This window comes from Urocampus carinirostris, chromosome 14 (genome assembly GCF_059441175.1).
Source record: "Urocampus carinirostris isolate Australia breed hairy pipefish chromosome 14, RoL_Ucar_1.0, whole genome shotgun sequence".
Taxonomy (NCBI): domain Eukaryota; kingdom Metazoa; phylum Chordata; class Actinopteri; order Syngnathiformes; family Syngnathidae; genus Urocampus; species Urocampus carinirostris.
In genome coordinates, this window is record NC_142362.1 from 20,470,655 (window position 1) to 20,494,578 (window position 23,924).

At 40.1% G+C, this 23,924-nt stretch overlaps 1 protein-coding gene across 6 annotated transcripts in view; it reads right to left on the reverse strand.

Annotated features, from left to right (window-relative positions):
* Positions 1-23,924, reverse strand: part of LOC148352926 (PTB domain-containing engulfment adapter protein 1-like) — a 50,961-nt gene that overhangs the window by 12,101 nt on the left and 14,936 nt on the right. For 4 of the 6 annotated variants that reach the window (XM_088353241.1, XM_088353239.1, XM_088353237.1 and 1 more), the window contains exons 2-4: positions 12,112-12,337; positions 5,530-5,607; positions 985-1,046 (exon numbers count right to left, since the gene is read on the reverse strand). In XM_088353241.1, coding sequence (XP_088209367.1) covers positions 985-1,046; positions 5,530-5,557 — 90 coding nt within the window. In that variant the 5' untranslated portion in view covers positions 5,558-5,607; positions 12,112-12,337. The remainder of the gene's footprint in view (positions 1-984; positions 1,047-5,529; positions 5,608-12,111; positions 12,338-23,924) is intronic. The other 2 variants (XM_088353242.1, XM_088353238.1) reach the window with 1 other exon arrangement.

Sequence of the window (23,924 nt, forward strand, 5' to 3'; positions counted from 1 at the left end):
TGTCCTGTCAATCCCCTTTTGTCAGTCCGTCTGCGAATCTCCGTGTGTTCAAGGCAAGCCTTTTTCGACCCTGACCCCCGCCTGTTTCGTTTTGCTCCTGTTTGTCTCCGGCTACAACCCGTTTTGATCCCAATCTCGTCTGCTCCCCGTCTTGACTTACAACTCGCTTCCGACCCCGACCACGTTTTTGCTCTCCTGCCCTAGCTACTGACCCGTTTTTCCGTTCTTGACACCCCCATTGCTCGCCATGGAAGTCCCACTTCCGCGTTTAGAGCAACCTGCTTCGCGCGCCCAGCGATCACCGGATCGTGGGTGCAACCCCTTCCTTTTTTTCCAATAAATCTGAGAAAAACGTAACGTAAGTAGGTCCTGTCTCCGTTCTGGTCTTGACACAGATACTCAAGCTTGATACAGTAAATGCATTTGGGAGGAGGGGCATCATGCACTTTGAATCTCCCATTTTCTGCTCTCCTGGAATTTTATTGACATAATTTGAAACACATTAACATGATCATAACACGTCGTATGGTCCACTCTTAATAGGGAATTTGCCAAGCCATATCACATACCCTGAATGTCTTATGACACCAGGATAAGGCCAAAAAGAATGAAGCCCACAGTAATGCCGTAATAGTAAATGAGTAAATATGTGAAAAATATCTGCGTCACGCACCCTGCATATCTTGTGACACATGGAAGATGCCAAACCTATAGAAGCCCATAGTAATATTTGTAAATGAGTAGATATATGAAAACTATATGCGTCACATATCCTGCATGTTTTGTGGCACCTGGAAGAGGCCAAAAAGAATAAATACCGTACCCTGCACATCTTTTGGCACCAGGAGGTAGCCACCGAAAATTAAGTCCAGCGTAACACTATTAGGAAGTTAATACAGTATAACAAATGTGTCAAACACCCTGCAAGCCCTATGACTCTACGAAGAAGACTGCAAAATAATCTTTTTGCTAAATGAAACTTACCTTAGCGTTGTAGGGGATGTAGTGCTTGGCCAGAGCCTCAGGCGTATGCATCCATGATTTATCTGAGTACAAAAACAAACAGTTAAATACTTTCATTTTTTGTTTAGTTATAGCTCGTTAGAGCTTAAAAAATTGTAAGTTGTTTTAATAACATGTTTTGTTTAATTTGAGCTAGTTAGTTTGCCCACATATTTATCCTTTATATATCCTTTAATGTTTTTGCTGTTAGATCTGACTGCTGTTGCATAATTATGTAGTTGTCTTATCCACATGTGTGTTTGTTCCCTTTGTTCTTACTTTTTGTGTTTTGTTTAGTTAGAATGAGTTGGTATTCTGTTACTGTGCCTTTTTTCATGTTTTGTTCTGTTGGACTTCAATGTATCCTCTGTTGTTTTTCCTTTCTGGTTTTGTTCAGTTGTAGGTATTTGGATTATATTTAATGTTCTAGTCATACTGGTGCCCTCAGAATTGTTTTGTCGACATCTGGGAATGTTTCTGGTGTCCTCTTCATTCAATGTTTTGTTATGTTAGAGCTTGTTGCCCTTGGAACAATATGTACTGTAGTTGTTCTATCCTCATCTGGGCATGTTCCCTGCGTCATCCTCTTTTGTGTTTTGTTCAGTTAGAACTCTTTGGTGTTCTTTTATTTTATCTTCTACTTTTAAAGTTTTGTTCACTTAGAGTTAGTGTTCCAACTATCTTGTGCTGTCCTCTTTCAGGTATTTGTCCAGTTTATGATAGGTAGTATTTAAACATATCCCTCGTTGACTTTCTTACATATTTCGGTCACAAGGGGTAGTATTCCAACATATCCTGCATTTTCTCCCTTTCATGTTTTGTTCTGTTAAAGCAAGTTGGTGTTGGAATACGATGTACTTGTTTTATCCACGTGTATGTATGTTCCCTGTGTCCTCCATTATTCATGATTTGTTTACTTTGAACCATTGGTATTTCAACATATTCAACATTGTTCTTTCTGTTTTGTTTACCGCATGCTAGTTTTCCTATACATCCCGCGTTTTCTCTCTTTTATGTTATGTTTTGTTACCAAGTTAGTATTTCAAATGATGTAGCATGGACTCATTCTGAAAATCCTAATAAACTTCCTTGTTTTGTTTCTCTACACTAACTGATACCGATTACTTTTCTGCAAGTAAATGCTTTAATAAAATCTTATTCTGTGTCTACATTTATCGGTTCGCTTCTCCAGTTACTTTGGTGCATGACAATAGTGAGTGATGCTTTTAAAAACATCAACATCTCTAAATAATAAAGAATCTCATTTGTTTGAACGGATGTAAAGATCGAGTCACTTTTGAGTGTCAAGTAATCAATTCACGGAAGAGCATTTCCTATCCAATTCCTCCATTAGCAGCAAATCAGCGTTTACTGCGAGTACTTACGAGGCGTTAACAACTCAAATTGCAAGCTCATCTGAGAACTTTTCTGTTGTTCTGAGAAGACATCAAGCTTTGAAAAAGAAAACCGAAACAGCCGTTTTTTCCCCCTCCTATTTACTCGGATCTTAGGTAAAGGCCAAGTAGCGTGTAGCAATCAGTGGAAGAGGCCAAGAGGGAACGAGTAAGGAGATGGAAAGTGTGCCTGGGACCGCCTGGGTGCAACCAATTTGTCCGAGAAAAGCTTCCATCAATTCCACCAATCTGTCTTGTCATACCATGTTGTGAATCCAGCTGGGATCTTTTCCACAGAAGGTCAAAATGAATGAAACCCATAGTAAAACTTGTAAATAAATAATATATGATATCTATATGCATCATGCATCTGCTTGACACCACAAAAAGCCTAAAAAAATAAGGCTTATAGTGAGATGTATGTATGTCGTGGGACCCCAGGAAGATGCCAGAAAAAAATAAGACTCATTGAAATAATAGTAAAAGATAAATATGATAAATTCATGTGTCACACACCCTACAGGAGTTATAACATCAGGAAATTGCTAAATAGAATGAGGCGTATTGTGAATCCCTGCACATCTTGTAACACCAGGAAGATGCAAAAAATGCAGCCCACAATGATACCAACAGTGAGTTAATACATGATAGTTAATTGTGTCATCCACTCGGCAATTTTTGTGACCAGACGGAGGTCAAAAAGAATGAGGGTAATAGTAAGACTAGTAAAGGAGTATAGGTGTAGTTCTTTGCTAACTTTGAAGCTGGAAGGCCACAAACAGTCACATCACACCCACCAACAACCAGCAGTAACACACTGACACTTCAGCAGCATGAAGTAAGGCGTGTGCTGAAAACAGTTAACCCCAGGAAGGCAGCTGGACCGGATGGAGTACCAGACAGGGTACTCAGGGACTGTGCCAATCCGCAAGCTGGGGTCTTCACCACCATCTTCAACCAGTCCCTGTCACAGGGTATTGTCCCACCCTGCTTCAAAACCTCCACCATCATTCCCATCCCCAAGAAGTCAGCAGTGGAAAGCCTCAACAACTACAGGCCTGTCGCACTTACGCCTGTGGTCATGAAGTGCTTTGAGAGGTTGGTGTCCCAGCACATCAAGGACTCCCTGCCACCCACACTGGACCCCCACCAGTTTGCCTACAGGGCAAACCGCTGACGAGGCCATAAACACAGCACTTCACACTGCGCTGAGACACCTGGACCACCGGGGTAGCTACGTCAGAATGCTCTTTCTGGACTTCAGCTCAGCCTTCAATACCATTATCCCGGAGATCCTGGTGGAGAAACTCTCTCACCTAGGACTCTCTTCCTCCATCTGCCACTGGATAATGGACTTCCTTTCAAATCGCCCAAAGTCCGTGAAACTCTGCAACCACGTCTCTCCCACCCTAAAACTGAGCACTGGCTCCTCTCAAGGATGTGTACTGAGCCCCCTGCTTTTCACCCTATACACCTCCGACTGCTCACCGACCCACCTCACAAACACAATTGATAAGTACGCCGACGATACTACCTTGGTCGGCCTCATCTCTGAAGGGGACGAGGAGGCATACAGGGATGAGGTAGAGTCACTGACAACGTGGTGTTCGAAAAACCACCTCATACTGAACACCACAAAAACAAAAGAACTCATACTGGACTTCAGGAGGAAAGGCAGGAACCCAGCACCACTCATTATAAAAGGAGACTGTGTAGAGAGAGTCCACTCTTTCAAATTCCTGGGTGTGCACATCTCTGATGACCACTCCTGGTCTGCAAACACCAGAGCAGTGGTAGGGAAGGCCCAGCAGCGACTCAATTTCCTAAGAGTGCTCAGGAAAAATCATCTGAAACAGCAGCTGCTGGTGTCCTTTTACAAAGGCACAATGGAGAGCATTGTAACATACTGCATTACGGTGTGGTATGCTGGGTGCATGGCAGCAGACAGAAAAACACTTCACAGGGTCCTCAACACAGCCCAGAGAATTGTTGGTTGCTCTCTACCCAGTCTGGAGGACATTGTCTGCTCTCGCTACCTCAGCAGAGCAGAAAACATAATCAAGGACTTTTCTCACCCCGGCCACCACCTCTTTGACCTGCTGCCTTCCGGCAGACGCTACAGTTCACAAAAAACAAAAACAATCAGACTCAGAGACTATTTCTTCCCCAGGGCCATTACCACCTTTAGCACACACCGCACAAAAAACTGAAATTCTTGCAAACACACTACCTCATACAGATGTTAAATTGTATTCATGCCTATGCTCACTTTGCACAATGTTGCCTATTTTTGCACGACCGCATATTGCACTAATACGATTCCAAAACTGTAAGTAACATCCTACATGCCCACATTTCTTGTGTAAATTATAACCTTTATCTTCTTGGTTCCTTTATATTGTGTAAATTATAACCTTATCTTCTTTGTTCCTTTATCTTCTTTGGTTTCTTTTATCCTCACTGTTAAATGTGACAATTTCGTTGTCACAATATGTTCAACCCATTTTGTAACAATGACAATAAAAGGTATATTCTATTCTATTCTATTCTATTCTATTCTATTCTATTCTATTCTATTCCATTCTATTCTATAATGCACCCTGTTTGTCTTGTGATGCCACAAATGGGGCAAAAAGGATTAAGCCTGTAGTAACACTAGTAAAGGAAACAAAAATATCCACACTGCCAAGTCTTGTGACACCAGGAGGTGGCTGAAAGGAACAAGGCCCATAGTAACACTAGTAAATGAGTATATATAAGATAACTATGTGTCACGCACCCGACATAATTTGTGAACATGAGCAAGAAGCCAAAGAGAATAAGGCCCATGCATGTCCCGTGACACCAGGAAGAGGCCCAAAAAAAGGAAGCCTATAGGAATATTGGAAAATGACTAAATCTACAACCATATGTGTTTTGTGACGACAGAAAAAAGGCAAAAAGGATGCGACCCTTATTAATACTAGTAAACTATTAAAATGTGTCAAGAACATCTAATTAATATATAATATATATATATATATATATATATATATATATATATATATATATATATATATATATATATATATATATATATATATAACTAAATGATAATTATATCAAATACTTTATTCAATAAATTTTTTGTCACCTTTTTTCCTGTTGAAGGCACGATTCATAGTGGAAAAGGAAGGCCACTTTTTCTCCCCAACGTCTTTAGATTTTTCACCTGAGAAACACAGAAAAAGCTATGATCAACAAAGAGGGGAAAAAAATCGACCACAGTCAGGTTGACGACATCATTATTCCACAACATTTCAAAAGTGGAATCAAGACAGCAAACACACCCACATATCCAGGAGCGGACGTGGGAAGCAATCACGACCTGGTCATAATGAATTCCCGCGTTTAACCTTTAGTGACTGAAAGACCCACAGGTGGTCGAGAGCATCCAGGCCTTAATCGGCAGGAAGTTTGCTCCTTTGCTCGCCTTGGACAAAGATGTCGAAACCCTGTCCACCGAGTTCTCATAGTCGATGAAGGAAAATAAATTATAGGAAAACACCGGAAAAAGATCAGGCTGTGGGTTACAAACAAAGTTCTCCAACAGTGTGACTTGAGGCAAGAAATGGATTATACTGTCTTCTATGTTTACTCGGGATCAACCGATATGTTTTTTTAGGGTTTGATACTGACAGATTTTAAGTATTGATAGGAGGCCGATAACCGATATTTGGAGACGATATTCATTTGCTGTAAACGCTTAAAAATTGGTGTGAGAAATTGTTAATAATGCAAAAAGAAAAGAATAATATCTGTTGAAAATTCAAATAAAACTTAAACACCTCGCTGAAACCTTTTATAACTACTATTTCACCACAACTGACATGACTAATCTTTGACTTCAACCAAAAACTATCCTTGCAAGAAATAAAATAAGGCTTAGCAGCAACTTGTAATAAGATACATAAACACTTAAATAGCTCTTTGATTTTATACACTAAAAATGTCAAAAAAACAAACAAACAAAAAGTGCTTTAATATTTCAACGGAGTTGGAGAATTTAAAAGTGTGGGCACTCCTGTTTTAGAACCAGATTGATGAACTAATGCTATGGTAAGAGCTCATCACTTTCACTTTAACTTGCTTTTTATGCTCTCAATCACAAACAGACACGTTTGATTGACCAACTAGTGTTATAAGAGCTAGTCTATCAGCCTCCACCCAAAGTTAACTAAACTTTTTACGCTATCTCTTTACACATACACTTTTAAAAATCTCAATAGCGGGCTGATTTACACCCATGCATGTCTGGACATGTCGGGGACTTAGCAGACCTCCCGTTGTTTGCTCTGTGTAGTCAGGAAAAGCTTTTAGGTGTCATATTTGACCCCGACCTATCCCTTCAAACACACGTGAAAAATACCACTGGAACAGCTTTCTTCCATCTTCGCAACATTGCTAAAATTCGCCTTATGCTGTCTCAGTCGGTTGTGGAGTTTATAATTCATGCGTTTGTTACTCCCTGTCTCGATTACTGTAATCCACTACTCTCCGGTCTCCCGAAGTCCAAAATCAAGAGCCTTCAACTGGTACAAAATGCCTTTAACTAAGACCAGAAAGTTTGATCACATTACCCCAATTTTAGCTAACCTGCATTGGCTCCCTGTTAGCTTAAGATGTGATTTTAAGAGTCTGTTGGTAGTATACAAAATCATGTATGGACTTGCTCCCTCATATCTTTCAGATTTAATTCCCCCCTATGTTCCGGTCTGGAGCCTTCGCTCTGAAAACTCTGGTCTACTAGTGATCCCAAGAGCCAAGAAGAGATCCCAAGGTTCAAGAGTGTTCTCCATTCGGGCCCCGGTGCAGTAGAATGCTCTTCCCCCTGAGATTCGATCAGCAACCTCAGTGGAAATGTTTAAATCTAAGCTTAAAACACACTTCTATTCTATAGGATATGAATAACCTATATTTTATGTTGATAATATGTAATACTTGCCCTCATGTAGGTTTTAGATGATGGGATGGTGTCATAATAGGCTGTAGTTTGCAATAGTCGTTGATCTGTGCAGCCCTTTGAGACTCTTTGTGATTGAGGGCTATACAAATAAACATGACTTGACTTGACTTTTACTTTAATGGCTCTGCCCCCCGTTGCTTATCCAATCCAAAGGCGGGGTTGGTAGCAAGGGGAGGGGGAGAACAATGATTGGGAGTGACAGAGAATGAGCTCGGCTGAATAAGAAAGCCTAAATAATCAGCCCATCAAAATGAATAAATTGGCCAATACCGATATCCATCAAATTCCTAAATATCAGTCTCGATAGCTGGCTTGCCCTCTGATGTTTCCTATACGGCTTTATTTTGGCAAAGCACAAAAAAAACAGCATTAGTCATTAATTAACAAAATATAATTAACATTACATGTTTCAGCGATTTTATAGGCCAGCAGAAAACACGGCTGTATATACTGGACTGTCTCAGAAAATTAGAATATTGTGATAAAGTTCTTTATTTTCTGTAATGCAATTAAAAAAACAAAAATGTCATACATTCTGGATTCATTACACATCAACTGAACTATTTCAAGCCTTTTATTATTTTAATATTGCTGAATTTGGCTTACAGCTTAGGAAAACTCAAAAATCCTATCTCAAAATATTAGAATACTTCCTCAGACCAAGTAAAAAAATAATTTTATAACAGCAAAACTAAATCAAACATTTGAAAATGTCCATTGATGCACTCAGTACTTGGTTGGGAATCCTTTTGCACGGATTACTGCATCAATCCGGCGTGGCATGGAGGCAATCAGCCTGTGGCATTGCTGAGGTGTTATTGATGCCCAGGATGCTTCGATAGCGGCTTTCAGCTCATTTGCATTTGTAGGTCTGGTGTCTTTCATCTTCTTCTTAACTATACCCCACAAATTCTCGATGGGGTTCAGGTCAGGGGAATTAGCAGGCCAATCAAGGACAGTGATGCCATGGTCAGTGCACCAGTTACTGGTGGTTTTGGCACTGTGGGCAGGTGCCAGATCATGCTGGAAGATGAAATCCTCATCTCCATAGAGCTTTTCAGCAGATGGAAGCATGTAGTGCTCTAAAATCTCTTGGTACACAGTTGCATTTACTCTGGACTTGATGAAACACAGTGGACCAACACCAGCAGCTGACATGGCTCCCCAAACCATTACTGACTGTGGGAACTTCACACTGGATTTCAAGCAACTTGGATTTTGCTCCTCTCCAGCCTTTCTCCAGACTCTGGCGCCTTGACTTCCAAATGAAATGCAAAACTTGCTTTCGTCTGAAAAGAGGACTTTGGACCACTCTGCAACTGTCCAGTGCTTCTTCTCCATAGCCCAAGTCAGACGTTTCTTCCGTTGTCTTGAGTTCAGAAGTGGCTTGACCATGGGAATACGGCTATTGTAGCCCATTTCCACGTCTGTGAACTGTGGCTTTTGATACCTGGACTCCAGCTTCAGCCCACTGTCTTTGAAGCTCCCCCAAATTCTGGAAGCGGCTCTTCTTCACAATTTTGTTAAGGCTGCGGTCATCTCTCTTGGTTGTGCAGCGTTTCCGGCCACATTTTTCCCTTCCAACAGACTTTTTGTGGATATGCTTTGAAACTGCACTCTGTGAACAGCCTGCTCTTTGAGAAATTTATTTTTGTGTCTTACCCTCCTGATGGAGGGTATCAATGATGGTCCTCTGGACAGCAGTCAGATCAGCAGTCTTCCCCATACTTGTGATTTAGTTTACTGAACCAAGCTGAGTGTTTTAAGGCTCAGGAAATCCTCGCAAGGTGTTTCGAGTTAATTAGATGATTCAGGTGATTAGTTGAATAGCCTACTTGTATACTTTTTCATGATATTCTAATATTTTGAGATAGGATTTTTGAGTTTTCTTAAGCTGTAAGTCAAATTCAGCAATATTAAAATAATAAAAGGCTTGAAATAGTTCAGTTGATGTGTAATGAATCCAGAATGTATGACATTTTTGTTTTTTTAATTGCATTACAGAAAATAAAGAACTTTATCACAATATTCTAATTTTCTGAGACAGTCCAGTATATATATATATATATATTATATATATACCGTATTTTCCGCACTATAGGGCGCACCGGGTTATAGGGCGCACCCACAAAAAATAGTTTTTGGTCCTATATCTTCTATAGATAAGGCGCACCGGATTATAAGGCGCTACAATGGGAACGTCGACTAAACAGTCAGATAGTTCAGTCAAACTTATTACCCCCTTAACATTCCCAAAGCTTGCAAAGAAGCAAATACGTGTCGTAGACACGTGCGGATGCGGTGTCCGTACGATGTCACTCAAATGCACCGTTTCAAATATCATCGGAAGGTTAAAGTCTTGGGATTCAAGAAATGCCAACCATTCCTTAGTTTCTATTTTATTTTTCGCTCGCAACTTTACTGTGCATATGACAATAAACACATGGAATTGAGTTTAATTCACTCAACTCATCACAGCAACATCAAAACAAGATACCGGGAAAATATAAAGCCGCATAGCTCACCTAAGTTCTCACGTTCAATAATGATACGCAGCCATGGTCTTCTTACAACCGTGAGTGAAGTAAATCCAGGAGAGTAAAATATTTACAAATACAGACTAATGAAACATGTTTCTTTATGGCGTACTTTAGCAAGCTTGCTATTCACAGTAATCTTTTTCGGCCAATTGCAGTGTTTGTTTTGGCCCTCTAGCCTAACCGAGGCTCCGAATAACTTCAGCCAATAGCGATCGATTTAACTGATGATTGACACATCTTTTTCGGCCAATTGAAGGGTTTGTTTTGGCCCCCTAGCCTATCCGAGGCTCCAAATAACTTCAGCCAATAGCGATCGATTTAACGGATGATTGACACATCTTTTTCGGCCAATTGCAGGGTTTGTTTTGGCCCTCTAGCCTATCCGAGGCTCCGAATAACTTCAGCCAATAGCGATCGATTCAAATGATGATTGACACATTGGTTAGCCAATAAAACACCGGTATATAAATCCCAGCATACACCGCGGACTACTCCACGTTCGGGGGAAAATCGAGTCGGCGGCTGTTGCGTAAGTTGTGAGACCTTGCGACTTAATATTGAGCCATATATAAGGCGCACTGTATTATAAGGCGCATGGTCAGCTTTTGAAAAAAATTAAGACTTTTAGGTGCGCTTTATAGTGCGGAAAATACAGTATATATAAAATATGTATATGTATGCATGTCCACTGTGAGAAAGAAAAATCCAGAAATCACAAGGCATGATTTTTTAACAATTTATTTGTGTGTTACAGCTGCAAAAAGTATTTTAACACCTGAGAATGACAATATATAAAAGGACATCAAAGTCATAATCTATCTTATCTATCCATCCATGATCTGCACCGCTTATCCTCAGTAGGGTCCCAAGGGTGCTGGAGCCCATCCCAGCTATCTTCCGACAGAGGGCAGGGGACACCCTGAACCGGTTGCCAGACAGTCGCAGGGCACACAGAGACAGACAACTCACTCGCTCATTCACACCTCGGGACAATTTGAACCGACCAATTAACCTGACATGCAGGTTTTTGGAATGTGGGATGAAACCGGAGTGCACCGGGGAAACCCACGCAGGCACGGGGAGAACATGCAAACTCCACACAGGAAGGTTCAAACTCATGACCTCAGAAATGTGCCGCACAAGCGCTAACCACTGCCCTGCCGTGCTGCCGATCTAATCTAATCCAATATAAATCAGAATGCTCTTCCTGGACTTCAATTCTGCGTTCAACACCATCGTCCCGAAGGTTCTAGTGAAGAAACAATCCAACTGGGGCGTTCCTGCTTCATCTGCAGCTGGATTATGGACTTCCCCTCCAACCCCCAGCAGGCTGTGGAACGTCTCTTCTACTCAAATCGTATTTTGTGTAGACATTTTTAAAAAAGGTATTTGAGAACAGATTTGCCCCCAGCTCACCGAGACCTTACCTCTGGTGCTGCTCAAGTGAACGAAGTTTTCGACCCATGAACTAGAACCTTTTTTTAAATCTAAGACAGTAACATAGGTGTGCTACAATAGATTTTAAACATTGTCCTCAGGACTAGCAAGCGCCTGCCGTATTGTTATTAATATTTTTTTGCGGGACAAAAAAAAATAGAACTGCAAAAGGCATCTGTGTTTACATTACGATACTTCCCAAAAATGATTTTAAGATTTCACTCCCCTGATGACAACTGGTTCTAACTAAACAAAACATGAAATAAGGAGGACACTGGGAAAATAGGCGTGGGTAGGACACCTACTTTATGTTCCAACACCAGCTTCAACAAAACAAAACATGAAAGGCAACACAAAAAACATCGTCGCACATGGACAGACCATAAAGAGTGCCATGATGACAAGACCATGAAATAAAGTGCAGGCACACTAACAAGCTGCAACTGAACAGAATATGACAGGAGGGAATCGGATAGGGTACAGAAACGAATATATTGTAAACTGAACCGAACCAAACAATTCAACTTTACAACAAACCTAAACATCTATCATTTAACAAAAGGCCAAATTTGATAGGTTTAACAACAAACAAGTCCCTCCATTCATGAAAGAGAAAAACACCATTAAGTACAATGTTCAAATTCTCAGCAGCACCCGAACACAGCATCCATGAAATCATTCCCAGCGACAGAAAATCAACAATGTGTCTTTTGTTTCTGTGCTTCTCACTCACCGGTAAAAAGAAGCGTCCAAAACAAACGTGTCCAGCTCCAAGATGGACGGAGAAAATTCTTTGCGTAAGGAAACGTGGGCGAGAACAGCAAAGGAAGTGGCTTTAATGGAAATCAGATGTTGGCCAGATGTTGGTGGGCAAAATCAACCACAAAGCATTCAGGCCACACTTCCACTTAGACTCCGCCCACTGAATTCTTTTGCTCGCAGTGCATTCCAGACGTGACCTATAAAAGACAAAGATCCAAAGATGATTGTGGCCTGCAGACAAGTGGTGCATACAAGTGGCAAGAGAAGAAAACAGTGGGAAAAAAGTACCAGATGCCAGAATCAATAAAGCCTTGTGGTGTGCCACAGTTTGCTAACAATAACAAGCCATAGCCAGCACCCAAGTAGCTACTACAGGAGGCTAGAAAAGGAAACAGTGGGAAAAAGTCACTGTAAGCGAGTGATACTAAAGGACGAAGCCAAAAATGACAATGACAGCTTGCATTGAGCCACAGCCAACCTCAAAGTGGGTGGCTAGGGAAGGAAACAGTGGGGAAAAGGTGGAAGATGACTGGATTACAGTACTCGATGACGTTCACATGCATGAGCAGCTGTAGAAGACAATTAACACTAAAGGACACTGAAGGAACAACTTAAAATAGCGCATAGCGGCAAGCCATGGCCTGCAATCAAGCAACTGGCAACAGTGGCTAGAGAAGGAAACTATGGAAAGAAGTAAATGGCTAGTGACACTAAAGGATGAGGCAGAAGCAGCTAATTAAAGATACTATCAGTTATCTTAGTAGTGAGTCATGTCTGGCATCTTAGTGGCTAACATTAGTTGCTAGAGAAGGAAACAGTAGGAAAGAGTGCAAGATGCAAAATCACAAGACTCGGCTATGTTGACTTTTCTTTTTGTTTTATGTTTCAAGCGTGATTCATCACCCCAAGCCATGGCAGCAGCGTTTCTTTATGATGGGCATTAGAGCCTTTCATTGTTTCCCACAAGTGCATGTGAAAAAAGCGAGCATATTGTTAAAAAAAAAGTATCGGGAATGTTTATATAAAGCGCAGTCAGCCGTATGGCAGATTATATTTCACCCCCACTTGTTCAGAGCGTAGAAATCCATACTTGTCTGCGCTAACGAGAAATCGAACTACAAAGCTTCATGGAGACGCTATCACATTTTATTTTAAAAATATTTTTATTATGGGGAAAGCTTGAGAATCGATTCTTTTCAACTGTAGAAAATATTCTGTTCATTTTAATTGGCTACAATTTGAGACATCATTAATCTGTTTTTAACATACAAAAGAGAAAATGCAGAATACGATGGGACTCGAACTAGCTCTAACTGAACAAAACATGAAAAAAGTCAGCGAAAACTTTGTTGGAATACCAACTGTTTCTAACCGAACAAAACATGTTAGGGAGAGGAGGCAGGGAACAAACTAATGCAGGGATAGAAGAACTACACTACATAATGTTTCACCAACAGCCAGCTCTAACATGACAAAACACGAAAGTAAGACAACAAAGGGCGTGTTGCAAACCAACTGGTTCCAACTGTACTAAACTCATAAGGAATGTGGAATAAAAAATGAAAGGTAGACGACTCAGGACAACACCCACATAATGTTACACCAACATGAAGATGCGAACAGAAGAAAACATGAAAAGAATGTTATTGGAGAATCAACTGCTTCTAACTGAACGAAGCATTATGATGCAGTAAGACGACACAAGAAGTGTTTGTTCCCACTCGTGGAGAGAAGAAGAACCAGAGTGCCAGGACAATGAGACCGTGAAATGTATTGCAGGCACACTAACTAGCTGTATCTGAAAAAACATGAAAGTAAGACAGCAGAGGATAGGTTGGAACACTAACCAAATCTAACAGAACAAAAAGCAAAAGGAAGATGAAACAAGACATTTATTGCAACACAAACGTTAACTGAAAAAAACATGAAATAATTACGCAGGATATTTTCAGACATTTAATGGCTCTAACTGTCACAATCACCCGGATCTGGAACACCTGTGCTCAGGATTTGGCACCAATAGCCAGGACAGCTGATTGGCGCACCCTGTCCATTTAAATCCTCAGCTTCCGGAAACAAGCTGTCTGATTGTACAATGCTACCTGTTGCCATCTGCTCAGAAAGCCCGTACCTCCGACACTTTGCCTGCCTCCTGTTTTCTTCTGCTTGATCTCCGTTGTCGACCCGTTTCCGAATTTGCCTACGACCTGCCCTGCCCGTCTGACTCCTGATCACTCTTCCGAACACGACGACGTCCTTCTTCTCCAGCCCCGACCAACAACACGACGATTACGCCTGTCCACGACCATTCCCGCCAAGCCTTCACCCGCCTGTCAAGCCTCGTCAATCCGTCAAACAACGGATCGAAGAATCACGCCTTGTCATTCTTTCCTTCCAATAAAAAACAAGAAACGAGTGCAAGTGATCTCAGTTTTCCTTCCGTCCCGGCTGACACTAACTGAACAACACATTAAAACTAGACAATGCATGATATGTTGGAACACAAACTGAATCTAACAGAACAAAAGGAGCCATGAAAATATTACGGGACATATATATGGGCACTAGACTCTGATTGAAGAAAACATGAAAGGAAGACACAGGATATGTTGGGAAACCAACTATTTATAACTTAATAAAACATGAAAGGGGAAATAACATACTTACAAAAAGCAAATTCTGCCGTGTAGCTAGTTTTGAAGTGTGTTTTTTTTCATTTTGATGTTTAAAAAGGTTAAAAATAGCAATTATTGTGCTTTTTCTTCATTTTATGAACTCAACAGCTTTAATAGATGTTTGAATTACTAGAATAAAGATAATTAATCAAATAAAACCAAAAATAATTACCGAAATAAATAATAACAATAATACAATGATAAATAAGATCATAAGAAAAACAGAAACTAATGAAATCCTTTAATACATATAATATATATAAAATTAATCGAAAATGGATAGTAATAAATAAACTATTACATACAGAAACTAGTGCTACTTCTAACAGTCACTCCAAAAAGTCACTGTAGCCTTCAACCAGGAGAAGATCATCAGGTGGTGTCCAACTCATTAGATCTTTCATTCTTGAACATCAACTCCCTTAAGTTGCCTGGCCAGCAGTGATGGCCAGTCATTGCCCATCTTCTCCAGGTCCCTAGTTTAACTTCTCACTCCTATTCCCTCACTAGGGTAGTGTGAGAGGAGACTCTGTGGTCAAGTAAAAAGGTAAAAAACGAATGAATAAAATAATAATAAAAAGATTTTGATAAATTAAAAAAATGAAATATGAATGAATAAATAAAAATAATAAAAACCTCAAATAAATAAATAAAAATAATAAATAAATAAATTGAATACATTTAAACAATACATAAACAATTATTTAATAGTAACAAATAAATAAAAAATATTATAACAACAATAAAGCTATTATAAACCTAAATCAGCTTAAAACTAGAATGAATACTTTTGTTTTTCTGCCGATTTTGGTCAGATTTCCTTCATATTCTCAAAGGACGACGCAAAGTCATCGTCACGGCAACAGAAATCCACCTTCCTCCAAACGGTGATTAATACAATTAATCAGTAACCAAAGTTAACTTGAAAGTTAATGGACTGGATGTTCTGCTCCGTGCTTGACATGAATTGCGTTTTCTTTTCTTTCTTTTCTTTTTTTTTCTTTTCTGTTATTCAACTGGAGTCTCTCAGCAGTTGGAATCCGTCATAAGATCCTCTCTGCGAGTAAACACGCGTTTCACGGCAACGCTCTCCAAAAAGAATCGCCTCGGAAATAGATGACCTCGGAAATCACGACTTCCTTCAGAAGAAAACGCACATTTCACGTTTAAAGTGACAGTGTGTAACTGTTTGACACTAAATGTCAATACAGTTTAGAATGAAGCTAAAACGTGTGCATGAGAAGAAGACACGAAAATGAAGCCGCAAAAAGCTTGATGGATACAGCCGGAGCGGCTGAAAATTGCCAATTGCTGAAGTTGATCAGAGCTTGAGTCAGTGGCTAACATAAGCAGCTCGCAGGAAAAGCAACTAAAGGGACCAAAAAAATAATGGAACATGGGTGGGCAGAGAAGGAAACAGCTGAAAAAAGGGTCAGATACCCCAATTACGGAATCAGTTCCAAGTTGCTAGTTTTGGCGGCTAGCTATAAAAAGCAGATAAAACAAAGCACAATATTTTGAGCAACGGGTTCCTGAATCATGAAACTTAGCAACATGCGTGGCTAGAGAAGGAAACTGGGGAACAAAGTCAAAGACAATATGCACCAGATAACTGAATCAAATAATTCAATGACATGAGCGAATAGAGAAGGAAACATATCAAAGATAACATGTGCCAGATGCATGAATCACAGAATTCAGCAACCTGAGGGAATCACGGAACTCAGATACATTCAGCTGTGGAAGGCAAGGCGTACCCTGCAGCCAAGTGGCTAGAATAAGTGGCTAGAGATGGAAAACGTGGGGACAAAAAGTCATTGAATCATGGAATTCAGCTGCGGAAGGATAATAAAAAAGTAGCAACAGTAGCAGCTAACAATAGCAGTAGGAGATAGCCAAGTGACTAACATGAATGGCTAGAGAGGGAAAGTGTAGAAAAAATTCACTTAACTCAGCTGTGAAAGGTGAGTGACATTGTAGGCCAGGGCAGAAGCAGCTTACAATAACCTGCAGCCAAATGGTTCACATGCGAGGCTAGAGAAGGAAACAAATGGAAAAAAAAGCACCAGATGACTGTTGTAAGTATCTAACTTCAGCTGCTAGTGGCTAAAGAAGTGAAAATGTGGGGGGCTTTCAGCTGTGGAAAGCAAGCTGTAGCCTGCAGCCAAATCAAGTCAAGTCATGTTTATTTGTACAGCATTTAATCACAAGAAGTGTCTCTCCAGAATCCAGACTATTATTACACCTGACCTAAAACCTTCATGAGGGCAAGGAAAAACTCAAAATCCTCAGATTGAGGAGAATGAAGAAACCTTGAGAGGGGGCCCCACAGTGTGTTTAGATTACTGTAAAAAAATTATATATGAGTTGTATGTTTTTTAAAAGTAGTAATCCCAGCCATTCCTTTATTTGTTGTCTCAATTGTGATGAAACAACCACTTTGTTTTACAGTCCAACAAATGACCTTCTTCTCGCTGTAGTAGCTAACATGAGTGGCAAGAGAAGGAAATAATGGGTAAAAAAAAATTACTTAACCACGGCACTCAGCTGAGAAGGGATAATGAGACTAAAACACAAAGCAGCAGCAGGAGCTAACAATAGCCTGCAGTAAGCGGCTAGAGAAGGAAAGTAGTGGGGAAAAAAGAGCCAGATGCCTGAATTATGGGAGTTGGTGTGAGCGCCTAATAGCTAGCGGGAAAGCTACAAAAAGTCAAAGATTGCAAGAGCAAGCTTTATTTTTATGGAGCTGCTAAAAGATAATAATAGTGGTAAGCCATAACCTACACCCAAGTAGCTAACATGAGTGGCTAGAGATGGAAACAATGTAAAAAAGAGCATGCTTAAATCAAAAAAGCTGTGGCAGGCAAGTGACACTATAGGCTGAAGCAGGATGAGCTAACAATAGCGGCTAGTGGCGAACTATTGCCTGCAGCCATGTGGCTAATGTGAGTGAAAGCTTTATTTAAAAAGTCATGGATCGTATGCGGACCACCCAGAAATCCAAATATTGACGCTAGCTATGTTAAAGTCTATGCTAAATGCTAAAGCCGCTAGCTGGCATTTTGAAGGTCGGCTTGAAACTAAATAAGCTTTCAAGGAAAAACAAAACCCCGGAGCGAAGGACAAAATCTGTTTTGGCAGGTTGTCCTGCACCTCGCCCCGAATCAATTTTGCGCTCTGCGGTTAGCCGCTAACCCGCTGTCACAAGGTCGATCAAAACAGGAGGATTAGATTTCTTTTTTTTTTTACTTTCCTGGTATATGATTTGCTATGTCTGAAGCGGTGGGCGTGGCTTCGTTGTTTATGGCCAATCGTAACCTTCAAATCATCAGGAGGTCTAATTAATAGTCAGGAGTATGAGTTATAAACGAAGTCATTCACGCATAATTTGTTTTAGCTGCTCGTGGGGAACGAAGCATAATTGAAAAGGTAAAGATGAAATGGTGGTTCTCTTTTCAACTGCAGGAACTTTTCAAGAGGTTTTGCAAATAAGAAGGAATTTTTTGGTCTATTTACCAGCCAAAAAATTGGTTCCTGGGAAAATTCCAGGTTCCTTTGGAGTACAAATCAGGCTTTTTAATCCAGCCTGGTGAAAGAAAATGGTAAAAATATGATCGATAATATAAGAGATAAATATATACACACACACATATATATATATATATATATATATATATATATATATATATATATATATATATATATATATATATATATATATATATATATATATATATATATATATATATATATATATAGCATATGAATAACCTATATTTTATGTTGAAAATATTATTTGCCCTCATGTAGGTTTTAGATGAGGGGATGGTGTCATAATAGTCTCTAGTTTGCATACCTGTCAAGCTCCAGGGCTCCATGCCCTTACAAAATGTTGTATTTTCCCTAACAAAATACAAAATAATCTTACACCATATTTTTTTTTCAAACGTGTTTATTTATGTAGTTTAACATGATATATTGTACATGTGTTTCGTTATATCATATATATTGTTAATTAACATTTTGTTGTGAGATCCTCGGTTGCTCGACATGAATGAGGTTTATTATAAAAAAAGGTTTTTTCATATTTAAATTATTAATTCATTTTCTGCATTAAATTATTGTTGGTAATATACTGATTAAAGGGATCACCATAAACCTGTCTTTCTTCATTTTCTCCTTTTATACTTTTTTTCTTAACTTCTTCATACAACATAATAATTCGTGATATAATGCATCAAAGAAAGTGAGCCGTTTGATAGCCGGCTTCCTCTGATGAGTTGAGTTGAAAAGCCGGTTCTCTAAAAAGAGACAGACTTCCTTTCACTACATAACTACCATATGCAATCCGAGGCTGCAGACGCATGCGCACAGTAGCATGAACCCGCTCACTTAGTTTGCAACGGAAAAAAACGATACCGAGATAGCGGCTTGATTGATTTGCCGTCTCGTGATAGTCTGTGTATACCGGATGGTACCCATAATTGATACATTTGCGTTTTTCCGTACAGATTTTCTTGTGCGTCGTACACGTCTTAAAATGCATAATAAACGTACTTTGTACGGCAAAAACGTACAGGTTGACAGGTATGAGTTTGCAATAGTCTTTGATCTGTGCAGCCCTTTGAGACTCTTTGTTATTAAGGGCTATACCAATAAACATGACTTGGCTTGACTTGACTATTTATCTTTATCGAGCATATGATTTTACGAAATGTTTATTTCTCATTACAAAACAGTACAGTTTACTTATAAAAGCCAAACATACTTTTATTAGCCTTGAACATACAAAATATAGCACTGAAGAAACAAGAGGTTTTTGAGTTTCTCCTTGCCCTCATGTAGGTTTTAGATCAGGGGATGGTGTAATAATAGTTTGTGGTTTGCAATAATCTGTGGTCTGTGCAGCCCTTTGAGACTCTTCGAGATTAAGGGCTGTACAAATAGACATGACTTGACTTGACAAATTCAACTAGCGAACGATCGTCCGTAAGTAGGGGAGCGTCTGTACTCCAAAGGCACCTGGGGTGCGTCCATTCCTGGAAACAATTTCGCAAGAACCGACAATACGTACCCCAATAAATGCAAAAACTATCGTAAAAAGGGGGCCTGAGCATATGCCTGAAAGCTACTTTCTGCAAGTTCTTCCCGAATTATAGATTGAATTTTTTCCTGTCCCAGAAGATTTTATCCTGGGGAAACTGGCCTTTCAGTGAGATATGTAAGCGAACATGCGCTGGCAGTTTCAGACCACGAAGCACAAAATGTGTTACGGATAAAGGGCAGTGTTCAACTCCAAAGAACACAGATTCTTCTGAAGTTGATGCTAAAAAAACCAAGGCATAAAACCGGCTTTGTCTTTACAACTTTTAAGTCTGGGGTTTGGTGGCAAGACAGACTAGTGGACTTGAATTCAAATCAAGTCTAAAGCTTGATTAAAAAAATAGTCTCCAAGGGCTTTCCACATCCTCAGTTGAGATAGTCTCAAAATCCCCTGGTCTCTAACCCCTTAAAAACTTGGGTGTTAAAGACAACTGCGCCCAAAAAACATTTATCCATTTTTACATCCGAAAATGTTTGGAAAGCTTCAATTTATGGATGGAATTTCCAAACGGTCATAAACTGTTTTCAAACTTTACTGAACGGTCCCTCAAAGAATTCAAATCCGGGTCCAGATATCAAAAACCCTTGCCTTTGTTTTGCTACGGCCACAGGTTTTTCCATTAGCTCAAAAAAGAATCCCAAAATACACACTGTGATAAAAACGTTCATTATATAAAAAAAAATAATTGTTGCTCCAGAAATATGCATTTATTTTACATAATATGAGCTAATTTTCAGGCATCTTGCAGCTAAGGGTAACTAAAAACCACAAAAATGGCTAAGCAAGAAAATCGGAGGTAAATTTTGTCTTTTGGTCACTTTGAGTCTCCATAGTTTGTATTCTTCTTTGCACCCATTTTTTGTTCTTATTGCATTATCTGATGCAGCAACATTAAGTGGTCAAATAATACACATTGTCCCTTTAACGTTAGTAAAGCCGATGCAAGTTACGGATTCATTTATATTTTTTCACATTAATTTATTTATAATTCACATTAATTCTTAATATTTTTTTAGATCTTATTTGTGTAACAAATAAAAAACATATATTTGAGAACAGTAGAATGTTTTGAATCTTAAGTGTTCTTGTGGAAAACCTGATTTTGCCCAGTTTCACCCGGACCCAATCTCCACAGCTAGGACTCAAATGGACTGAACTATTTCAAGGCAGTGTATTTCTGACGCTGCATTGTTTAAATTCTAGTTTTCTTTTCCTTCTTGTGTCAAGACCAGAACCGAAACAGGACCCACTCGCGTAACGTTTATCACCAGTTTTATTAGAAGAAAGGCAAAGGGTTGCGCACACGATCCGGGGGTTGCTGGACGCTGGAAGCAGGTCGCTCTGAACGCGGAAGTGGGACTGGCGGTGTCGGAATGGAAAAAAACGGGTCAGTAGCCAGTATGGAAGAGCAAAAACGTGGTCGGGATCGGAAACAAGTCGAAAGCCAGGAGAGGAGAGTAGACGTGGTCGAGATCAAAACAGGTCGTAATTCGGGACGGGAGAGCAGACGTGGTCGAGATCAAAACAGATCGTAGCGAGAGACAAACAGGAGCGAAACAGCGAAACAGGGCTTGCCGTGTAAAAACAGAGATTCGCAGACGGACCGACAAAAGGGGACTGACAGAAGAGGGTTTAAATACTGACAGGGAGCCAATTTGTCAACAAGCTTGCCATGGCAACTGTGACATTTTGTATTTTTTATCTAGCCTTTTTTTATCATATTTAAAAAGTGAGTTTTTAAAATGCTATAATTTTTGGGTCGAATGTGCTTTGGTCAAATTGGGGAACAGGGGTTGGTCCCTAAAAAAAAAAAATAGGCTAGCTATGCCCGTGGGTAACAATTCATTGAAGATTGAAAGATAGCTCCATGGGGATTGCATCGTTCAACTACTCCCTTTACCCCACCAGGGGACGTAGGAGCGCAGCGGCGAGACAAAACTATTTTTTCCATCCGATCAATGATACAAAACATAATAATTTACCAATAAACAAATTAACCTAAATGAAGAGTGACAGATGAACAAAAATAAAAAAGCAAGCGAAAATTCCTGCGCATTTGCTCTATTATATTACGCAGTTCTAGTTGGCCAAACATTCCATCGATCAAATAGCAAACTATTAATCCTTGAAAAAAATCGCAGTGTTTTGCGATTACATAATCGCACTACGTCACGTTGCGGTAGAAATACAATTTCGGTTAAATGTGCAGCCCTTTTCTGGACTTCTCTAAACTTTTGACTTTTTACAAATAGGTGTGAAGGTCTGTTCCTCAAATGCTGGATTTTGACGCCTATATCCTAGAAGGAGCAGAAAGAGAAACTACACAACCGGATTTTGGTTTATAAACCCTGGTGAAGTCCACTCTAGGATTCATTTTTTATTTTCATGAAGTCAGGAAGTGAGTCCTTTTGATGAATTTTTTAATTTAAAAAGCAACCTGGAACATCTACCATACAGCTTGTCAGGATCTGCCCCCCTAGAGGGCACCAACATGGGGGGAGTGGCTGTAGAGGCCCCACATGTGCTCAATCAGAATAGAATAGAATAGAATATACCTTTATTGTCATTGTTACAAAATGGGTTAACATATTGTGACAACGAAATTGGGCATGACACCCCAGTTTCACACATTCACAGTAAAAAGTAAAAAAACTTCAAAATCAGTATCCACATCTGCAACTATTTATTCCTGCTTTTTTCCAGAGATTGCCACGTTATCGCAATATCAGGTGTATTGTTTTATTTCTTGGTTCTGGTTTAAACTTTTGGTGAGTTGTTTTGCTATCAGTGTTTTTTTATACTCTATTCTTGGGCTTTGTTCCTAAACATCATCTTTTTTGAGTCTTGGTTCTTGCTTCCCTGCATAAGGATCCTTCTGTGAACTGTAACAGAATGGACCAAGCACCTCAGAACCCTCGGCTGCTTCTGTTTTGTCTTGTTTCTGGTTTTGGCAGCGAAGGTCACTCTGTTTCTGCCATCACATGGACCGGCGACGAATATCCCTTGGCCACCCCTATTCTCTTGTTCCGGCATTGAAGGGACCTTGCCGCTTCCAGTAGTGAAGGTTCTTTAGCCGCCTTGTCCCTGTTCCGGCAATGATCGTATCTCTGTCATTTTCAAGCCTGTTTCAGCAATTAAGGTACCTTGGCCATTTTTGTCCCATGTTCCAGATGCCAAGGTCCCTTGGCTGCCCCATCCCTTTAGTGGCAATGAAGGTACCTTTGGCCATTTCCATCCCATATTCTAGCAGGGAAGGTCCCTCGGCCACCCTGTCTCCTATTCCAGCGGCAAAGGCCCAACGGCAATGAAGTACCTAGGCCATTTTAATCCCATGTTCCTGCGGTGAATGTCTCTTGGCCAGGCCCGGTACTATTCCGGCAGTGAATGGCTTTCTACCAGAACCTCACTTCTACCCTCAGGCTGGGACTTTTTTGTTTGTTTTGGGACGTCTGGCATCTGGTCCTTGAGGAGGATAATGGTTAGGATATGGCACTCCATTTCTCCCTTGTAGGGTACCAACTTGAGGGGAGTTGCGGGACATTGCCCACCTGTGACTAACCAGTGTCCACACCTGCACCTCATTTTTTGGGCTCTTTATACTGACGTGTTTCTACACCAGATATTGTTACTATTGTCACGTCAGTTGTAGTTTTTACTGTTTCTTGTTTGGAGGTTTTGTGGTTTGTTTTTAGAGCCCTGTTGGCCGACGGCTCAAAATTTATGTTCACAATCACCTCCGATTCCCGAGCAATATAAAGTCGCCTTCAATCACAGCGACTAGCTCGTACGTCTCGACGGAAGATTTTGATGGCTTTCGTTTATGGCTCGAATGCACTTGACATCTGACGCATATTTCAAAGTCTGCAAAGGACTCTGAATAATAAAACTCCGTTTTAGAAAAATATTCCTCTTATCTGCGCCGGAGTCTTTCCCCAGAGTGATGTATCGCCCGTCAAATTAGTCTTGTGCTGGAAATATTCAAGCCGGAGGTATAAATGTCACTGA